The sequence below is a fragment of the Tenebrio molitor genome, chromosome 7 (genome assembly GCF_963966145.1).
Source record: "Tenebrio molitor chromosome 7, icTenMoli1.1, whole genome shotgun sequence".
NCBI classification, from domain to species: domain Eukaryota; kingdom Metazoa; phylum Arthropoda; class Insecta; order Coleoptera; family Tenebrionidae; genus Tenebrio; species Tenebrio molitor.
Genome location: NC_091052.1, coordinates 15,387,382 through 15,405,548, shown reverse-complemented (window position 1 = coordinate 15,405,548; position 18,167 = coordinate 15,387,382). Strand labels below are relative to the sequence as shown.

The 18,167-nt window shown below is 36.6% G+C and overlaps 4 protein-coding genes across 6 annotated transcripts; 2 read left to right on the top strand and 2 right to left on the bottom strand.

Moving 5' to 3' along the window:
- Positions 1-6: 6 nt before the first annotated feature.
- ProRS-m (prolyl-tRNA synthetase 2-like protein, mitochondrial) lies at positions 7-1,692 on the bottom strand. The gene is made up of 6 exons (XM_069053036.1): positions 1,556-1,692; positions 1,257-1,508; positions 933-1,194; positions 692-876; positions 424-639; positions 7-371 (listed from the first exon to the last, which is right to left on the bottom strand). The coding sequence occupies exons 1-6, from the start codon at positions 1,673-1,675 to the stop codon at positions 36-38; spliced, it is 1,371 nt and encodes a 456-aa protein (XP_068909137.1). The 5' UTR covers positions 1,676-1,692; the 3' UTR covers positions 7-35.
- Positions 1,693-1,842: 150 nt separating this feature from the next.
- On the top strand, positions 1,843-2,539 carry LOC138134659 (V-type proton ATPase subunit e 2-like). Its single transcript, XM_069053052.1, has 4 exons — positions 1,843-1,980; positions 2,044-2,091; positions 2,243-2,330; positions 2,388-2,539. The coding sequence occupies exons 1-4, from the start codon at positions 1,883-1,885 to the stop codon at positions 2,403-2,405; spliced, it is 252 nt and encodes an 83-aa protein (XP_068909153.1). The 5' UTR covers positions 1,843-1,882; the 3' UTR covers positions 2,406-2,539.
- Positions 1,844-16,176, bottom strand: LOC138134649 (uncharacterized). 3 transcript variants are annotated; one of them, XM_069053040.1, is made up of 8 exons: positions 15,767-16,176; positions 14,239-14,322; positions 13,306-13,392; positions 11,443-11,624; positions 11,318-11,383; positions 10,380-10,517; positions 9,530-9,926; positions 1,844-9,469 (listed from the first exon to the last, which is right to left on the bottom strand). In XM_069053040.1, exons 2-8 carry the CDS (start codon positions 14,316-14,318, stop codon positions 9,412-9,414), a joined length of 1,008 nt encoding a protein of 335 aa, XP_068909141.1. In that variant the 5' UTR covers positions 14,319-14,322; positions 15,767-16,176; the 3' UTR covers positions 1,844-9,411. The 3 variants fall into 3 exon arrangements, with proteins under 3 accessions (XP_068909141.1, XP_068909139.1, XP_068909138.1); XM_069053038.1 differs by having other exon boundaries at positions 11,443-11,724; positions 15,767-16,175; XM_069053037.1 differs by having other exon boundaries at positions 11,443-11,724; positions 14,036-14,322; positions 15,767-16,174.
- LOC138134652 (glutamine synthetase-like) lies at positions 2,778-3,935 on the top strand. The gene has a single exon (XM_069053044.1). It carries the CDS (start codon positions 2,778-2,780, stop codon positions 3,933-3,935), a length of 1,158 nt encoding a protein of 385 aa, XP_068909145.1.
- Positions 16,177-18,167: the final 1,991 nt, after the last annotated feature.

The following is an 18,167-nucleotide window of genomic DNA, read 5'->3' as shown; positions in this document are numbered from 1 at the left end:
ATCGAGTCAATTTCAAGTCATTTATTATCAAATTCTCAAATGGAAATTGCCGAAGCTTCTCCTGAAGAAGACGAAGAAGATGCATGAGTTTGAATGTAATCTAATAAACTGTTTTCACTTAAATATAGTTGTTCGTTTTTGTCTAAATTAACGATTTCGTATAATGGTGGATCTTGCGTAATTTTTTTACCTAGTGCTATTATGTAAGGATACCCGTTTCTTTTAGCATCTAAAAACCGTTTTCCAATTGTTAAACCGATTCTGTCGTCAATTAAAACGTTATTTTTCAAACTGCTAATTTCTTCAATTCTTGCATATAGTGATTCAACCGCGTTTGAATCTTTTAGATGTTGTTCTTCTTTACTTCCCCGCTGAAAAATAATCATGTGAACGAAATTTTACGTATATTATGAACTTTCATACTTTCGGTGGTAAAATTATGACGTTATACGGGGCCAAACTTGGGGGCCACCTGATTTCTTGCTCGCTCGATAAAACTTCAACTGCCGCGGCTAGAATGCGGGACAGCCCCAACCCGTAACTTCCCATCTGTAACACTTCTGGTTTGCCGTTACTAGACAAATAGGTCGCTTTAAAGGGTTTTGAATATTTGTCCCCCAAAAGAAAAGTATGGCCAACCTTAAATATGATCAATTAATATCCCTTGAAAACAACTTTCATTAATAACTACTTCTATTCCAAAACTAATTTCTATCGATTGATTGCCACATTTTGGACATTGTTTTTCACCAGAGATTTCTGTATTTGCAGAGTAACTGCATTTAGGACAAGTTAAAATTTTATCTTCACCTATGTCAGCTTTGTAGTGGTACTCATGGGACAGTTCTCCACCCATAGTTCCTGAACTGCCCAGTACTTAAAAACAATAATAAAAAAATGCAACAACTGTTTATTTTGACATTAGTCCACACCTTTAATAAAATCAATTCCAATTTTTTTAAATATATTGTCATAACTGTTGCATATTTGGTCATAATTTTGTTTGGCAGCTGTTGTATCAACATCAAAACAATACATATCTTTCATCAAAAACTGTTTTCCCCTCATCAACCCAAACCTTGGTTTTATTTCATCACGGTATTTGTTAGTGATTTGATATAACCTTAAAGGCAACTGTTTATATGAAATTGGAGACAATGATGCAATCAAACTACTAGCAGCTTCTTCATGTGTCTGCGAATAATTATGAGAAAGAGCAAGATTTAGTGGTTCCAAAAAAGAGAATTTTTACCTACAGGACTCAAAATGTAACCATGGTCATGTCTGTCTTTAATTTTAAAAAGTTCTGATGAAACTGTCTCCAATCTACCTGATATCTCCCACAATTTTGAATTTGTAAGAGTGGGAAAAATAATTTTTTGACCCCCAATTCTTTTCATTTCTTCATCAACCAAATTTGTTAATTTTTCCAGTGCCTTTACACCCAGTGGCAAAAAATGAAAACAACCCGGACTAGCTTGTTTAATAATTCCCAGTTCCAACATCAACTAAAAAAGTTGCTTTATTATTAACAATTTTAGGTTATGCCACACACCCTTTGACTCTTCGATGTGATATCCTGTCGCTTAATTTCCGCATCTTTCGGGATGACGCTCACCGGCTGAAATATGTTTGATAAACGGTGCGAAAACCTTGCCGAATTTTTTAATAACATCGTTTAAAAGTTTAAAAATTCTAATTCGAGTTTTAGTTACATGCGTTTTATCACGTTGGTCACAATCGCTAATCAAGTGATTATGTTGTGGTACGCCTGGGCGTCAGTCATATGACTGTTGACACTCGATTTGTGGAGTAGCAAAGTTGGTTAAAAGTTTTTCATAAATTTTCGTATTTATCTCACTTTTCTGTGTTCCGAAGCATAATGGGTGCGGCAGCGGTTCCTTTCATCGTATTTACAGTTTTTTGGGGCGGCGTTGGTATCGTTCTGCCCATAATTGTACCCAAAGGACCAAACAGGGGGTAAGGTTTTTATGAAGAAAACACCCGAAAAACCACAAAATAAACTTATTTTTATTGTTACAGCATCATCCAAGTTATTCTCATGCTAACAGGAGTAACATGTTGGTTGTTGTAAGTATCTTAGCTCATTACATTTTTGATCACATGATTCTCATTATTCACTGGCTCAAATCTTGGTAAATTTTTTCTGTTATGCCACAAACATGTAACACAATTATTACATCATTAAACTTGTTCAAAGTACAAGAATTAACTGTTTCAGCTGGTTGTGCTGCTATGTAGCACAGATGAACCCTCTCATTGGCCCTCAACTGGACCGACACACTCTACTGGTAATGGCAAAAGAATGGGTAAGGCATTATCAATGTCATGTCTTTTTTATAATGTAATGCAACATTTTATTTTAGGGTAATGAACTTAAATAATTGAACAGCAACATTCCACCTTTAAATTTTAATTTATATACAATATATGTACATAATCATTTAAATGCTTAAGAAGTCTGTATTGTTAATGGTTTTAACCACTCTGTTAAGATATTATAAATAGTTTTAATGTGTTAGTTTTTTTTTTGCCAAAAATAAACATGTCTAGTACCCAAGAATTTTCTAAATTTTCCTTCTACAATTTGTTACGGGTGTGGGACAAATGCAGCAAAATACTAATTTATCACAAATGAATTTTTGATTCTTTGTTGGATGTTGTACTTTTTATCAAAGCTATCCTAGCTTGATCTTGACACTGACAGTTTTTTAGATATTCTGTTTTTTTTATATATCTTTTATTTGTCTACCAAAATGAGGTTTTTGTTGAATCCCAAAATAGTAAACGCATGTAAAAATTTTTGCCGACACGTCCACCTAGATTGGTCCCCAAATTGGAAAATTAACAAGAAAATTTGGGACAGGTACAGAAAACTCCCCATTGCCAACTGTAAAGTTCAAGCGACGTACGTCTGGATAGACGGAACGGGTCAAAATGTAAGGGCCAAAACCAGAACGATGGATTACACTCCGAGTTCACATAAAGACTGTCCTAATTGGGACTTCGACGGTAGCGCGACGTATTTATCAGACGTCCAATCGTCTGACGTAATCCTGTGCCCTATAGCTCTGTACAGTGACCCCATAACCCAAGGTAACAATAAACTTGTCTTGTGCGAGACGTACAGCCACGATGGCAAACCGACGTGCTCCAATCACCGCCACCAGTGCATGGAGACTTTGAACCAAGTCTGCGACAAGGAACCAATGTTTGGCTTCGAGCAGGAGTTCCAGTTGATGGATGTGAACAACAGGCCTTTCGGCTGGCCGGTGATGTTAGGAGAACCCTCTCCTTGCGGTTCTTACTACTGTTCAGTGGGGGCCGACAGGGCTTACGGTCGCGAAGTCATAGAGTCTCTCTATCGATGTCTCCTTTTTTGTGGTGTCGACATCGCAGGATCGAACGCCGAAGTGACTCCGTCCCAATGGGAGTTTCAAACCGGACCCACAATCGGCATCAAAGCCGCAGATGATCTCTGGATGTCCAGATATTTGCTCCAGAGGATCGCCGAGGATTACGGAGTGGTCATCTCGTTCCACCCTAAGCCATTCCCCAATTGGAACGGCGCTGGATGTCATACAAATTTCTCCACAAAAGAGATGAGGGAAGACGGGGGTTACAAATTCATGGAGGAAGCTATGAAGAAACTAGAAAAGAAACACGAGGACCACATTAAAGTGTATGATCCCCACGGAGGAAAGGATAACCAGTTGAGGTTAACGGGCCAGTACGAAACTAGCTCGATCGACAAGTTTACATGGGGGGTTGCGGATAGAGGTGTCAGCGTCCGGATTAACAGAAGAGTGGCCCAAAAGCAAAAGGGCTATTTTGAAGACAGACGCCCCACGGCGAATGTCGATCCCTATAAAGTTGTCAATGCGATGGTGCGCACAGTATGCTTGAACGAGTAATTTATATATTGTAGTCGCAAGAATCTAGATAAATACTGTCGATAAAAATTAAATAAAAAGTAAAAAAAAACAGAATTATTATTATTCTTAATCGTTACATACAAAAATGGCGTACAAACTACTTACTACCTCTTATCGAGGACGCTTAAATGTACATGAAAAAAATATGGAAAAAATGTTTCCGACAAAAAATCAATTATTTTTATTAATATTATTAACGATAATACAATGTAAACAATGATATATTCATACATCATTACCTTGCAATGTTACCGTAGAGGATTTAAAATATTTTTTTCGATTTCCAAAACTTCAAAATTCTCTATTATGCAGGATTAGATATTGATAGTGAGTGATCTTGTACAGCTGGCTTCAAAAAAAACGGGAAATGAAATTTGACCTAGTGTGAATTGGAAATTTAATTTGTCAATTTATGTCTGTTTGACAGTAGTATTTCTGACACATAAGTGCAGTTTTTTAACCTAAATTCTAAAAAGCCGTTTCAAACTATAAAAATTTAATAAAATCTGACAGAACTTTTTCTGACAATTCCCGTTTTTTTTAAGCCAACCGTACTTTGTGATAATATGTACGATTAGACGTAGCTGTCATGACAATTTCATACATATATTTCAAAATAATTGACCTGTTCAGTGCCACATTCAAAGACCGCCAAATCAAAAAATAAGTCCAATAGAATTTTTTTAACATTCTTCTGGCGTTTACGGTAATCTCTTCTACACCGTAGTGCACCGTTAGTACGCCATTTTTGGGACATCCTGTATTATACCTACACCAACGTCCAACAAGTGCAGTTTTGTGTAATCTAATTGTATGATTAATCAATCATTTTTGTTAAGTGTTTTTTTTTCAAGTGTTAAGCAAAGGATCGTGGTAGATGGATAATTGTTTTATTAACGTTATCACGCATTATCCCCGATCTGTACGATAGCTACGTACTATTGCGGCCAAAAAATTTCGTCCGTCACTTTCAAGGCCCTGACATGAAGTGTAAACTACCCTTAAGCACCAATAACCTCGCTTTGTTATCGTTATTGTCATTTTGACAATCTGTCATTCAGTCCATCAGTTCAAATTTTGTGAATACAAAGGACAAGTTCCACTCTTACACAATTACCACACGACCGCTAGTCGCTAGTGGCACTAGAGACTAGAGGCAGACTTGCGGCTATTTTTGGATTAAAGTACCAAACAGAGAACCGTGGAAATTACACGAGTATGCCGTAGTTTTTAAAAAATCAAACGAAAAACATTAAGGCAAAGACAAGGAAATGAAACATTTATTTTTGTTTAAGTACTTAGCTAAATCAAAAGATAAAATGAATGAAGTTTAAAATCAATACTTGGTCATTGCTCCATTGGCGTCAATAACTCGTCTTACACGACGCGAGATGGAGAGGCATAAATCTCTGTGATAATTCCTATGTAATGATTGCCATGCATTAGTAATCGCAGTTAAAAGTTCTGCCCTATTCCGAATTACTTGTCGTTGTTGCAAATTACGAACCAAAAATCTGGACTGCGACTTGGCCAATCAAGAACGTTTATGCTACCATTCTGCTACCCTATGTGCTGAATGCATTGAACAATTGTCTTGTTGAAATATGAAGTTAAAATTCGGAAAAATTCTTGAAACTAAAGGCATCATCACGTCTTCAAGAATCCTAACATAAACATCACTGTTGAGCCGATCTTCTAGAGACAACATTAGCCCAGGTCTATCTACTAAAATCCATGCCTATATGTTTGCCGAAAATCGACCGCTCCTTTCCGTTGTATTTGCTTGTATTTACCCCTTCAACAGCCGTCATAAAAGGGCTATTGCGTAATCTATTGAGAAGCATATTATCTTCTTCTGCAGTAAATGTGCTAGGCCTCCCTGAGCCTTGGCGTCTTTCAATAGTTCCATTCCATTTTGTCTCCATTTCTCAAGAATGGACGAAATTGTACTTTTAGGTATACGAAGGTCCATCGAAATCTGAGCTTGGGACATTCCTCTTTGTGCAAGAGTTACTATTTTGATTTTATTAAAATTTGATACCGATGGCATTTTGCTTGACTTTCAAAAGTGACAAGTAAAAACATCAATCATAATGACAATAAGGAATGGACTACACCGATTTTTTTGAAATGACGGAAAAATGACGGCCGAAATTTTTTGGCCGCCATAGTACTTAAATGAATTGCAATTATGTAATAGTGTGATACAAGTTTATAAGGAAGCCCTTTAAAGTACGCGCGACGAGTTTAAGAGCACGACGCGTAGCGGAGTGCTTTTAACGTCGCAAGTGCTTTAAAGGCCCTTATAAACGTGTATCATACGTTATTTTTTATTACCTGCACTAAAATCTGAAAATTATAACAAAAAAAAAGCAAATTGAAATACCTTTTCCGAAGTAATCTATGTCATTATTAATCGTTGATGTAGAAATGGTCAATTGTTGTTGTTTCGTTGCTATCATAAATTGTGTATAATAGTATATTATGATACGAGTCTTATAACAAGCATTTTATCGCACGCACGGGTTTACAGCACGACGAGCGTAGCGAGGAGTGCCCTAAAGGAGTGCGATAAAATGCCTTATAAACGAGATGTCATACAGTATTTTTCTACTTTGCCACTTTTTCAATGAAAAAAATAATTTGAAAGTCTGTGGAATTTAGTTGAAGGATTCCACCCAAGGTCACGTCTGCGGTCTGCCGCGACACCACAGTATCCGTCAACATTAAAAAATTAAATTTCACTGTTTTTAGTATTATTATTATATCACGCCTTTTCCTATTACGATACGCAAAACAGTATCGTAATAGCATCAGTACGAACGCAAACTAGAAAAAAATCATTATTCGCCATCACGCTGTTAAAATCTTGGAAGCGTTTGACAAATATTATATATTCTTCTAGTGTCGTTTAAAATAAGCTCTTCTTGTTTCAAACTAAATTGAAACGTTTCCAGACAGTTTCAGTGGATTTTAGTTTCTGCGAAAGAATCACTTCGATAATGCAATATGAGTGTGTTCAGGTCCACCTGTTTGATTAATTAATATGCTTCAATTAACTTAAAAAGTATTAGGTAAAATGCAAAGAAAATTGGTAGAGATGCCAGGTTGTAACAATTTCCCCAGAAGGTACCTACCGTAGAAATGAAATGTTTATTTTCCAAGAAATTTACACAAACTAGTGTTGGGCATAATCGATATATTTCCATAATCGAATTAATCGAAATAATCGCTTTGTATAATCGAATGATCATTCGGATTGTCCGATTATGAATGATTCGCATGCGCAGTTGCTTTGAATAACGAGTGATATTCGGATGGACGATTATGAATGATACCAAGGCGGGTCTCATGATACGCAAATTTCAATTTTCACATCAAGTTCTTTTTTGGAATCTTAGTGAAGTAAACGAAACTAATCTCTGCTACCCTTACTAATGCGGGAAGAAATAAAATCACTAGATTAAAACAATGAGAACCAAATGACCGAACCACCGAATGAATATCTCGTAATCGAATGGTTGAGTCGTATCGAGTCCGAGTGATCATTCGTTTTACCATTTACCAATCGTGCTAGGATTTTGAACTATCTATCAAGTGTTTCTCGAATATCCGATCACCGTGCGTACAACCCGCGGCGATTCCCGTTTTCCGCCGAAAACAAGAGTCCAATTGAGAGGAGCGAAAGGATATAAAACGGGGGAAACAGTGACACTTCCGATCTTGGTCAGAGGTCTTTGGGCTTTTGTCTTTCGTTCTTCGTTTTGTTGTTTTTTGTCTTGGTTGGTGGTCAGAACGGTGCCGGAGTGTGAAGGGGGCTACAAGGGCGAGTGGTTGAGCGGCGAGAAAAGGGTGTGCAAACGTCGAGGGTCCGAAGAGGGTGAGGCTGGAAGGAAAGTCCAGGGAGTTCAAACCCAGACGCCGAGGAGCGGATTTGCGGATCCCCCACGGAAGGTTCGCGGAGAACTGAACGCAGAGAGCGGAGTTAGATTCCACGCCCGGATTTCGTCGTCCACCGTGGGCCCGAGGAAGAGGTAGACTCCAGTCGCTTGGTGAAGGGACATTAGGTGGGGATGTACAGCAACGCTATTTCATTCGACCGTTCTGTAGTTCGACCAGGTCGATTTATTAGTAAAGTTAGTAAATAAGAGTGGTTGCTATTGGTTGGATATTTGGACGCCGCTAAGAGAACTCTACGTCCGAATCTCCAGAGACGTCGACCGCTCCTTTTTTTTTGGGAAACGAGGTGAGGCCCGAGGGAACGGTCCCGCCGATCGTGGGCGGCGTAGAAGATTAGCGTCGAGGACGTTTTTTAATACAATTTCCTTTTCGTAAGTTTTTTTTTTATTTGCAGTCGCGGCGAGGGCACAATTACTTTTCAGTTTGTATATTATAAAAATTTGTGTGAGAATCTACTGAGAATCCTTTTTCTTGATAATTATTAGATTTGTATACAGTGAGTTTTTTTTAAGACTGGCCATAGGGTTTTACATGCTAATTTTTCAACCCCCTGTTAACTTTTGTTCTGATGAAAATATTCAAACCATTTTTGGAACAAAGTTGAGAGATTTTTCAAACTATCGGATAGATTGCAATTCAATATCCCAAACTGTCGAAAAAGTTGTGAAAAAAATATTTTTTAGCGCGCCGAAAGCGTCCAAAAGTGGAGATCGTCAGGTGCTGGTTGAGCCGACAATGGCGCTACTCTGGCGGCCGCTCGACGTACTATTATTTCGGCGCCCTGAAAATATTTTTTTCACAATTTTTTCGACAGTTTGGGATATTGAATTGTAATCTATCTGATAGTTTAAAAAATCTTCCAACTTTATTCCAAAAATGGTTTGAATATTTTCATCGGAACAAAAGTTAACAGTGTGTTGAAAAATTAGCATGTAAAACCCTATGGCCAGTCTTAAAAAAAACTCACTGTATGTGCACTGTGCAGCACTGAGTGAATATAGTCCTTTTATTTTTATGTATAAGGAATTTTGACTTAAGCCATAAATAAACCGAACAAAGACCCCCGTGAAAGACCCTACTTAAAGAAATTTATTGTGATATTGTGCTTGTCATAGCTTGTCAATCACTCGGTTTCGGACAAAAAAAATTACCTGGGGTATTACCCAGAAAATTTTCTGAGACCGCCTAGTGATTGACAGGCACAATATAACAATAAAATATTAGCGAAAATTCACGATGAAACTCAAAAAAGTTAAACGATAATAGTCAAACATAACCTCAAATGACATAAAAACTTAACTTTTTAGGCGGTTGGACGTACGTCAAAACTGCCCGCCAAATCTAAAATTTTTCAGCGTTTCCCAAACAAAGTGATTCCTTTGATTCTCTTGTACTACCTCAGGTTAAAATATCTGCACCACTTTCAAAATCACACTGTATTTCAAAAATCCCGTATACCGACATTTAAATGTTTTTATTTTACACTAACGAGCTGCTAATGAGCCTCTTCCTGAATTGGCTCTTCGGTGGAGGTATCTTGACTACTATCACTTCTGCAACAAAGATTTGTACTGTTACTATCACAATACTTTGCGAAATAAAGGTTTTCTTACCTCGATAGATCTAATAGCTCTCTCAGGAGCTCCAAAAATATGTCCCGTTGGGCATCATTGACGAATGTCAATGTTATTGACGGCTTTGGTGGATGAAAAATTACTTCCACGCTGGTGTCGTCTTCTTCATAATCATAAGAAAGTATTTCGGTTTTTTTAATCACATGTTGATTAAAAATGTCCAAACTACCGGAATTTGTAATTAAGATCATTTCTGCAGTTACCTCAACTGCTACCACTCCTCGACCTTTGAAGATCACATTGTTTAACGACACCATCTTTATTAATCTTTTACTACAGCGTTCCTTTTGGAACTGACAGAACCTCATCTTTTTCATATCCATGTTATCTCTAATATTATCCAAAACAAAAACGCACAGGCCACCAACTTTGTAGTCTGCAACATAGATAAAGAGGAGAATAAATGCCGACTCTATCAGGTTCAACTAACAACCAAAGAATATACACAGACTCACCTGCAAATAGTAAAAATGTCAAAATTCAAAACTCATCGATAATAATGCTTTCTTTAAAAAATATTAGATATATAGATATATATATGAAGTGTGGAGTTGAGTTGGTAAGTCCATGAGAACATGCTACACCAGAAATGGTAAATATGTGAAATTCACACTGGTTATAACACTTTTTTTCGATAATTTAAATTTGCATTTTGGCGTAAGGCTAGCAATATTGGGTTATTACAGTCCTTAAGAGGACGGGGGGAGGTGGTTTAAGACGTAAAGGTCTTAGCTCTTGGATCGGGCAAGAACCCCAATGAGTAACTCCAGACATTACAGTATTTGAAAAGCAACTAATACTCTTTTAAAATACATATTTTGATAATTACCAACAGTTGCTTGTCCCTTTGAAGTACTTGGAACAGTATCAGGAGGAGTAAACAGTCCTGCATGAGGATCTGTGTCCAGCATTGATGATACCTCCTGACTTTTTTCCATAGCAGCTGATAACTCCGGAGCAATTTGATCTGCAAATATTAAACCATGTCATTAATAAAGGTTAATGAAGGTATAACACATTATTGATGGTTCTTAAAATGAAGGTTAATAATTATTATTTATTGCATAATTAAGTGCGGAATGTGTTACATTAGTCATGAAAGAAAAAGTTTTCTCATGAGCCTGTGTGGCGAATGGCCAATTTTCTTGAGTGACTAATAATATACATTGCAGACTAATACATTACAATGGTTTATCCAACGTCACAGCTTTTCAACCTGTTTAAGAATTTTAATTTTTTGAAAAATTGGCCGTCAAATCAATAAAATCAACAGATTTGCACTAGGTGCTATGTGTAGAGTGAATATTAATGAACGTGTAAGCAATGCTGCACATTGTCATTCTTTGCCATCACTATTGTAATGGTTATGATTCAGCATTAGATAAAATATATTGCAATATAACTAATAATTAGAAAAAAATTCGATTTTACCACTTGTAATTTCAGCGACGGGAATAGTTCCGCAATCTCTTTTTAAAAATTCTGGATTTAGGTAACGCATTGGTAGTTGAAATTCAAAAAGGTATATTATTATACTCATGTCATATCGTGAGGAAGTTCCTTAACATTGACACAGAACATAATAAAACACAACAAAGTCAAAATGTGGAGGCGAGACGCCGGTAATTATGTTGATTAGCACTGCACTATTACTTGATAGTAATATCCGTAATAGTGTATGTACCCCGGCAAAATTGACGTGCCGCCGGGTGGTGGAGGGTTGAAAAAACAATTATGTATACCTAATTGGAGGTTACAGTTTTATACCTTGAGGTTCAGCAGGCACAGATGGTGGTAATAATGGTGCTTCCATTACTTGTCTATTTCCATTTCCTACAAAATTTAAAAAGTGTGCTAGAAAAAATTAATTATACAATGTAAAATTATTTTACTTGGTAATAAAAGAGTTGGTCTAGCATTCCTATTGAGTTTTACCCTTTGTACTGTTTGAAACATACATGTTTCAAAATGATCTTCACAAACACTGTAACAATTTCGTACAGTACTGAGGGCTGTGTTTTGAAGCTGCTTGTTCTTTATGGCCTGCAACCATTCCAAACATCGCTCATCGTTTCTAGGAAAGCAGAAGAACTTTACATTGCTGGTCATATCGAATGGGTCAAATCGGTGCAGGCAGCCTGGTATTGCACACTTTTGGTACTTCCGAAACATGCCTAAACATACGAATAAGAGTTTTATTTCATGTATGTACTCCTAATAACTTCATCTAACCTCAATTAGAAGGGTTATAAACAAGAAATGAAGCAGTAGTAAGGTTGAAGAAGTCAACCGAAAATAATGTTTCAAAGTTTGTAAATGTACAGCGTGATCAAAATAAAAAGGACTGTTTGAGTTGGCAGTACTGATTGTAGCGTTCATTTTTATTTTACATAACCTACAATTCTGTCGCTGTTGATTGCACGTCAAATATCTGTCGAAACTCAAAAGGCGTACAGTTGGTGGCGAAAAAAATGGGAAAGGAAAATTTTCCTAATGTAAATTTGGTTTTGTCTATTTGTCAATTAATTGTCTATTATTTACTCTGTTAACCGTGGGACTCCACGAACGCCACGTCAACACCGCGTGGGCGATCTCGCTGGTACTCGGCGGGAACCGACGGCCCACGACGGGAGCAGGAGAAATACCGTGCGGGAAGCACGGGGAAATACGAATCTACCAGCAAAGGGTCCACACTTGTATCGAGTCGAGGCGGAATTAAAACTCCTTGTTTTGAGACAATTTGTTTCATTAATTTACCGCCCAATCACAAATCCTGCTAACTCCATTCTTTATCTTGGTGAGTGGTCGATGCGATCAAGCAAGCCATGGGTAGCTTTGTAAGTTTTACTTTTTCCAGTTTCCACCAAATTTTTGTGTGGTGTAAATCAAATATTAACTGTCATCGCTGTCATTCAGATCACAGATAAAAGCAGGATAAAAGACAATTTAGATAGGCAACTCTAATAACGAATTTGAATAAAAATTTGAAGCCAAATCAGCGCTATGGTGAAAATAATATTCTCGAACTAAAAATAAAAGCAGTAAATTTGAACAGTTCATATTGTGGTCTTGTGCTCAAATGCTTTCTTTTGCATTTGCACTTTGCAGTCAGTTAACAGTATCAGATAGATAATTTAAACTGCTGCAAATAGCTCTGAAACCCTGTGTTATAGAATACCTACTTAAAAATTAATACCTACAGTAAAAAAAGATACATGCATTTCCAAAAAAAAAAAAATATTTTAAAAACAAAGAAATACAATTAATAAGTGGAAACATCGTCTTTGCTTAAAAACAAAGAATAGTTATTTATGTAACAAGTGTGTAATTTCCCGAATTTAGTAAAATTTTATATTTGCAAACCTAAATCAACAGGTCGTGGTTCTTTGATTAAAAAACAAACATACAGTTGCGAAATTAAAATTTCGGGCAGTATTGTCAATGTCATGATATAAACTCTAAAACAACCTTTACGTTAATAACTTCATTCTTTACTTTTAGTATGTTTTTGTTTTTTTGGCATTCAAAAATTGTGATTTGTGGCAACATGTTAAAGAGATGATTTAATTACACTCAGTGCAATTAACTCAAAATTCAAAATTGACTGCGTGACTGACACAGTAAAGTTTAATTTTTGAATGTCAGTCTCAGTCATGATGACAGTAAAAGGTGGTTTACAGAGATTTTGTTGAAGTGACAGAAAAATACTGCCCGAAATTTTAATTCCGCAACTGTACATACTATAGTATATTTACGTTTTGTGGTGGTGCAGCAGGAAGTAGAAGGCTGTGGTTCTGCTGGTGCAGTCACGATCTGCTGAGCTGATTCCATATGTTCGTCGCCTATAAATGACAAATCAATAAGTATGAATATATAAACCATTCACGATTATTTCAAATACGGACTATCTATGAAAATCTGACATTTTAGTTGGCAGTATTGTGATTTGTCTTAATAAATCTTTTTTAGGTTATAATTCAACCGAACACTGCTCCCAAGTTGTTACATTTTTTAAATAATTGAACGCATTAGGAACAATAATCGTAAAATTATAATTGAAATGAAACATACATATTTGTAGGGCAGTTCTGGGTAAATTCTTATTAACTAAATTAATGACGGAATTGACAACAATGCGAATATTTAAAAACGAAACGTCATATGACAGGACCTGACGCCAATCTAACAAAAAAATATCGCGGCCTCCTGCGTGTTTAAAATAATCGTGAACGGCATATACTCGTAAAGTTGACTCAAGTTGCAAAAAATCAATTTGGATTTGCAACAGCAATTTTATGGCATTAGTCGTTTGAAATTACTTTAAAACTGTACTTATATGGAAAATATTCAATCCAAACTATGGTTTTCTGGCCTTTTTGTGCCTTTATTTGGTTTAAAAATATTGAAAAAATGCTGTTGCAAATGACAAGTGGTTTTTTGCAACTTGAGTCGACTTTAAGTATGGATAGATATTTCATTGCGTACTTAAGGTTTGATTTATGTCCTGCATAGGTAAATTGCAAGTGGGAACCGAAACACCTTTTTTCAAATACATATTTGAAGAAATATCTTCTGATGTAAAATGCGCGTGACAAACTCTGTAACTTCTGTACACTTCATGTGGATTCCGTCGATGTAATATAGGATTACCACAAGCCTCCACCCATCTTTTATAAAGATCCACATACTTGTCAGGTTGCGGGAAACGATGGCGGTGAGAGTTTTCATTTTCACAGCCAAGAACTGCACATTTCCTTGCCCAACCCATTTGTCTGTTGAAGAACAAATCATGCATTCATTTTTGTAATGACGAACTAACTGGAACTTTTTTTTGTTAGATTTTTTTACAAAACAAATGACAAAATTAGACAGTTGGCAATGATTTAAATTGTCATATTATTGTCACTGCCAAAATGAATGGATTTCCCGTCGTCCGCGCCGATAATAGCTATACTCCATTCTTTATCTTGGTGAGTGGTCGATGCGATCAAGCAAGCCATGGGTAGCTTTGTAAGTTTTACTTTTTCCACCAAATTTTTGTGTGGTGTAAATCAAATATTAACTGCCATCGCTGTCATTCAGATTCAGAATCTTCGTCAAGCATTTATGTCCAAATCTCGCGATCATATGTCGCGAAATGTAAATATATAAGCCGTACACATCGATTCTAAATTTAACCGTTCCCGGTCTGAAAATCATGGGCGTTCGTCTTCGGTCAATCCGACCGAAAATTATGCTCGTGTGGAGTAATATTGCAAAGAAGTTTGGGTTTGAAAAATTAACCGGATTCTTAAACTATAAATCACACCTAATTTGCCCGGAAAGTGTGGTCGGTCTAGAACATTTTGAAATTCCCAAGTAAGTTATTAAAATTTTAGAGAACGATATGAGATGTGAAGATGACACGTTTGAGGTTATGTCTCGGTGCATGTGAATCATGAGCAATTTAACTTGGAAAATAATTAATAGAAAGACTTTGCGGCGTCTCTGTAAGTACATTATTGTAATGTTTGAATATTTTTTAACAACTACCAACAGTACCAACGCACTTTTCCATGGGAACTTTCAAAAATCCCTAAATTCAACTTGGCTGAAAATTTCCCTAAGACCACTCACCAAGATGAATAGATTTTTATGAAATTTAAAATACAAATATTTTAGACGGTGAACTTCAATTAGTAATAATAAAATTACCTCAAGTTAAAAAAAATTAATTTTAATACATGTTTCCTTTATTGAAAATTAAGCGCAATTACATATTATTAGATTGTTAAACATTAAAAAATAGGTGTCTACACAAACAATTAACTAAATCACTCGTCTGATTCAACGAAAAGATTAGATTTTGTTGTTAAAAATTTAATCAAAATTTGGAAGGTATTTGAGCAGTTACCTTTTGAAACAATTTATGAAAAGTTGTCAAGCAACATTTTGTACATCCCTTAAAAATCTGTCAAAAGTGGGCGCGCTTTATTAGGAAAGTCAAATTGTGTAAATTTATTGAAAATACTCTAAAAATAACTACAATGAATGGCAGAAATTTCAATATTGTTGAAAAAGAAAACAATTTTTGCCTATGGAGAGTGTTGTAAGAACTTCAATGACACAGTTCGTTTTCTCGTGGAACACTATCCAAATGTAGGCTTTACAAAATTTAAGGTTCAGAGAGTCGTCAATTTGTTTGAAGACACAGGAAATGTACGTGAATAAAATTACCTTGCTAAAATATCCTGATCGTGTTTTAGTTTATGGAAAAATTAAAGCCTCCACTATAAAAATTACATCCAAATGTTGTCTTTAACTTTATCAATATTTGTAAGGTTAGAAAGATGTCACCAGGGGTGCGTTCATAAATGACGCCGGGGTAGGCGAGAGTTAAGCGTCGTTTTCATGGTGGCTTTACAAGCGTGGCTCGCTCGGCTTGGAAACCGCTCGACCAATGGGAGCACAGCTTTTAAAAAACGCCGCGGCGTGGCTCGGACTTTGCTAGAATAGGAATCATTTCTATTTTTCAAAGCAACGCTCAGGCTTTGGAAGCTTGCGCATGCGCTCGAACTCGCAACTACATAATCGAATCAGCTGATGTGACAGTTCAACGCTAGCTCGCTCAATAGCGCATGCGCGTTGGCGTGGCTGTCTTGAAGTAACAAGCCAGCATGAAAATGAAAACGACTCTTCCAAAGCCAAGCTAGCCGAGCGAGCCACGCTTGCAAAGCCACCATGAAAACGACGCTTTACACCGGAGCGTTCATAATTGGACGTGTGCTACCCGATGACGTCACTGAAAGCGTTCATAAAATAGCTGAAGGGCGCACCCTTCTCTTTGGCCGGGTAAAGATTACCCTACATGCACAGTGGCAGTTTATGACGCAACACTATTGATCCATGCATTTACAAATTAAAAATACAGGGTTATTATAAATGATTGTAGTCGAAGGAGGCCGTGTCCATTATGAAATTTTTGCCCTTTCATGTGAACTGTCAATTTTTGTCAGTGTCACTGTAATTTTTTAAGTGAAAAGAGCGATGATGAAAATTTTATTTTATTTTTTTTTAAATTGACGATTCAATTCAAAAATATACTCCAAAATACCCTGTGTAAACGGACAAGTACTGGTAAAATTACGAAGTTAGGTTACTTTAGCTAAACGCTCTCAGTAACGCTGCAAAACCGTTCATAAATGTGTCACGGTCACGCCCAAGCGCACCTTTGGGCACAGCTTTGGGTTCACTCTGGGCAGTGCCCAGTGCGCACTCTGGACGCACGTCACAGTTCCACACGGGTTTTTCGTTTATGAACGCACTCCTGCGTTTGTTCGAAGAGGGGTGACCAAAATTCGGCGATTGTGCGCGTTTGTTATTTGCCCTGTTTCATAATATTGCACAATCTGCCTTGAGACAAATTCTTGCTTTAGTCTGGTTTGTCTACTAACTTTTTTATTTTTGATGCACCTTTTATTTTGGCATAAATTTGGGATTGAAACTGCAATTAACTGATACAAATGAGTATGGTTTTGGTAAAAACTTGTGTTAAATTTCTCATGAAATGATTCGCATGCGTTTGTTGTGCGATATGATACATTGGAAGCACTTGTCCATATGTGGGGAGGAAATAGAGCTGCTTCACTGATGTAATTATTAACTATACAGGATGTTCTCGAAGTTGACGCGTTCCTTGTAACACGAGGTACTACACATTATTCTTAAGAATTTTAGCCAAAATCTTCTTAGTAAAATGTTTGTATTAACGGAGATAATTGATTGTATATTTTTATTGTTTTCTAAAATTTTAAGTCCGGTCCTGTCCATTTCTCCGCTGTACTAGATTAATAACTAACCTGGCCCAGAATGGTGTCTTTCCGGAAATCGCTTTGCAATACTCTCTGGACGCTGCAGATGCATTCTGATAACGTGATAACATTGCCCATGCATTTGCAACATATCTGTGAGCTCATTATTTTCCTAATAATAAAGCCATTTCGACGAATTAGATGACAACTCTGACAGTAGTTTTGATTAACGTCCATGCTCATTTGATTTTTTTTTTTGTCAATTCCAATTTATAACAAATCAGCGCAAATTTGAGCAGGCCCGGTTTCAAAAATTTCAAAAAAATTAACTTATTGTATCTTCATTGCCGTACACATTTTACTAAGATGATTTTGGCTAAAATTCTTTAGAACAACGCATACTATCACATGTTAAAAGGAACGCCTCAACTTCGAAAACACCCTGTATAATCATTGAACTGAACAATACCAGAGTTGTTGCAAGGTAGTAGGTATGTATTTCACATAATTCTAAGAAATACCTACTCTTCAACATCACTAGGGTTTAAAAAACGCATTCCGAAAAACAATTTAAAAAAATGCCCCTCTACTGAATTGGGATCTTTGTAAAATTTTGTTAACCCCAAAGATTGGATTTTTCTGTACCATGCTTGTGCTAGATGAAAACGGCAACCAATTATTTTAGCAGTGGGCCACTTAAAATTAACTGCAGCAAGGGAGAGAGTGAAAGAATTCAAAGTGGGAGAAGACTCCGACCATCTCCCACTAGAAATTACCATAGAGGGAACGAAACAAGAAGAAAAGGAAAAGGAAGGAACAAGAGAGGA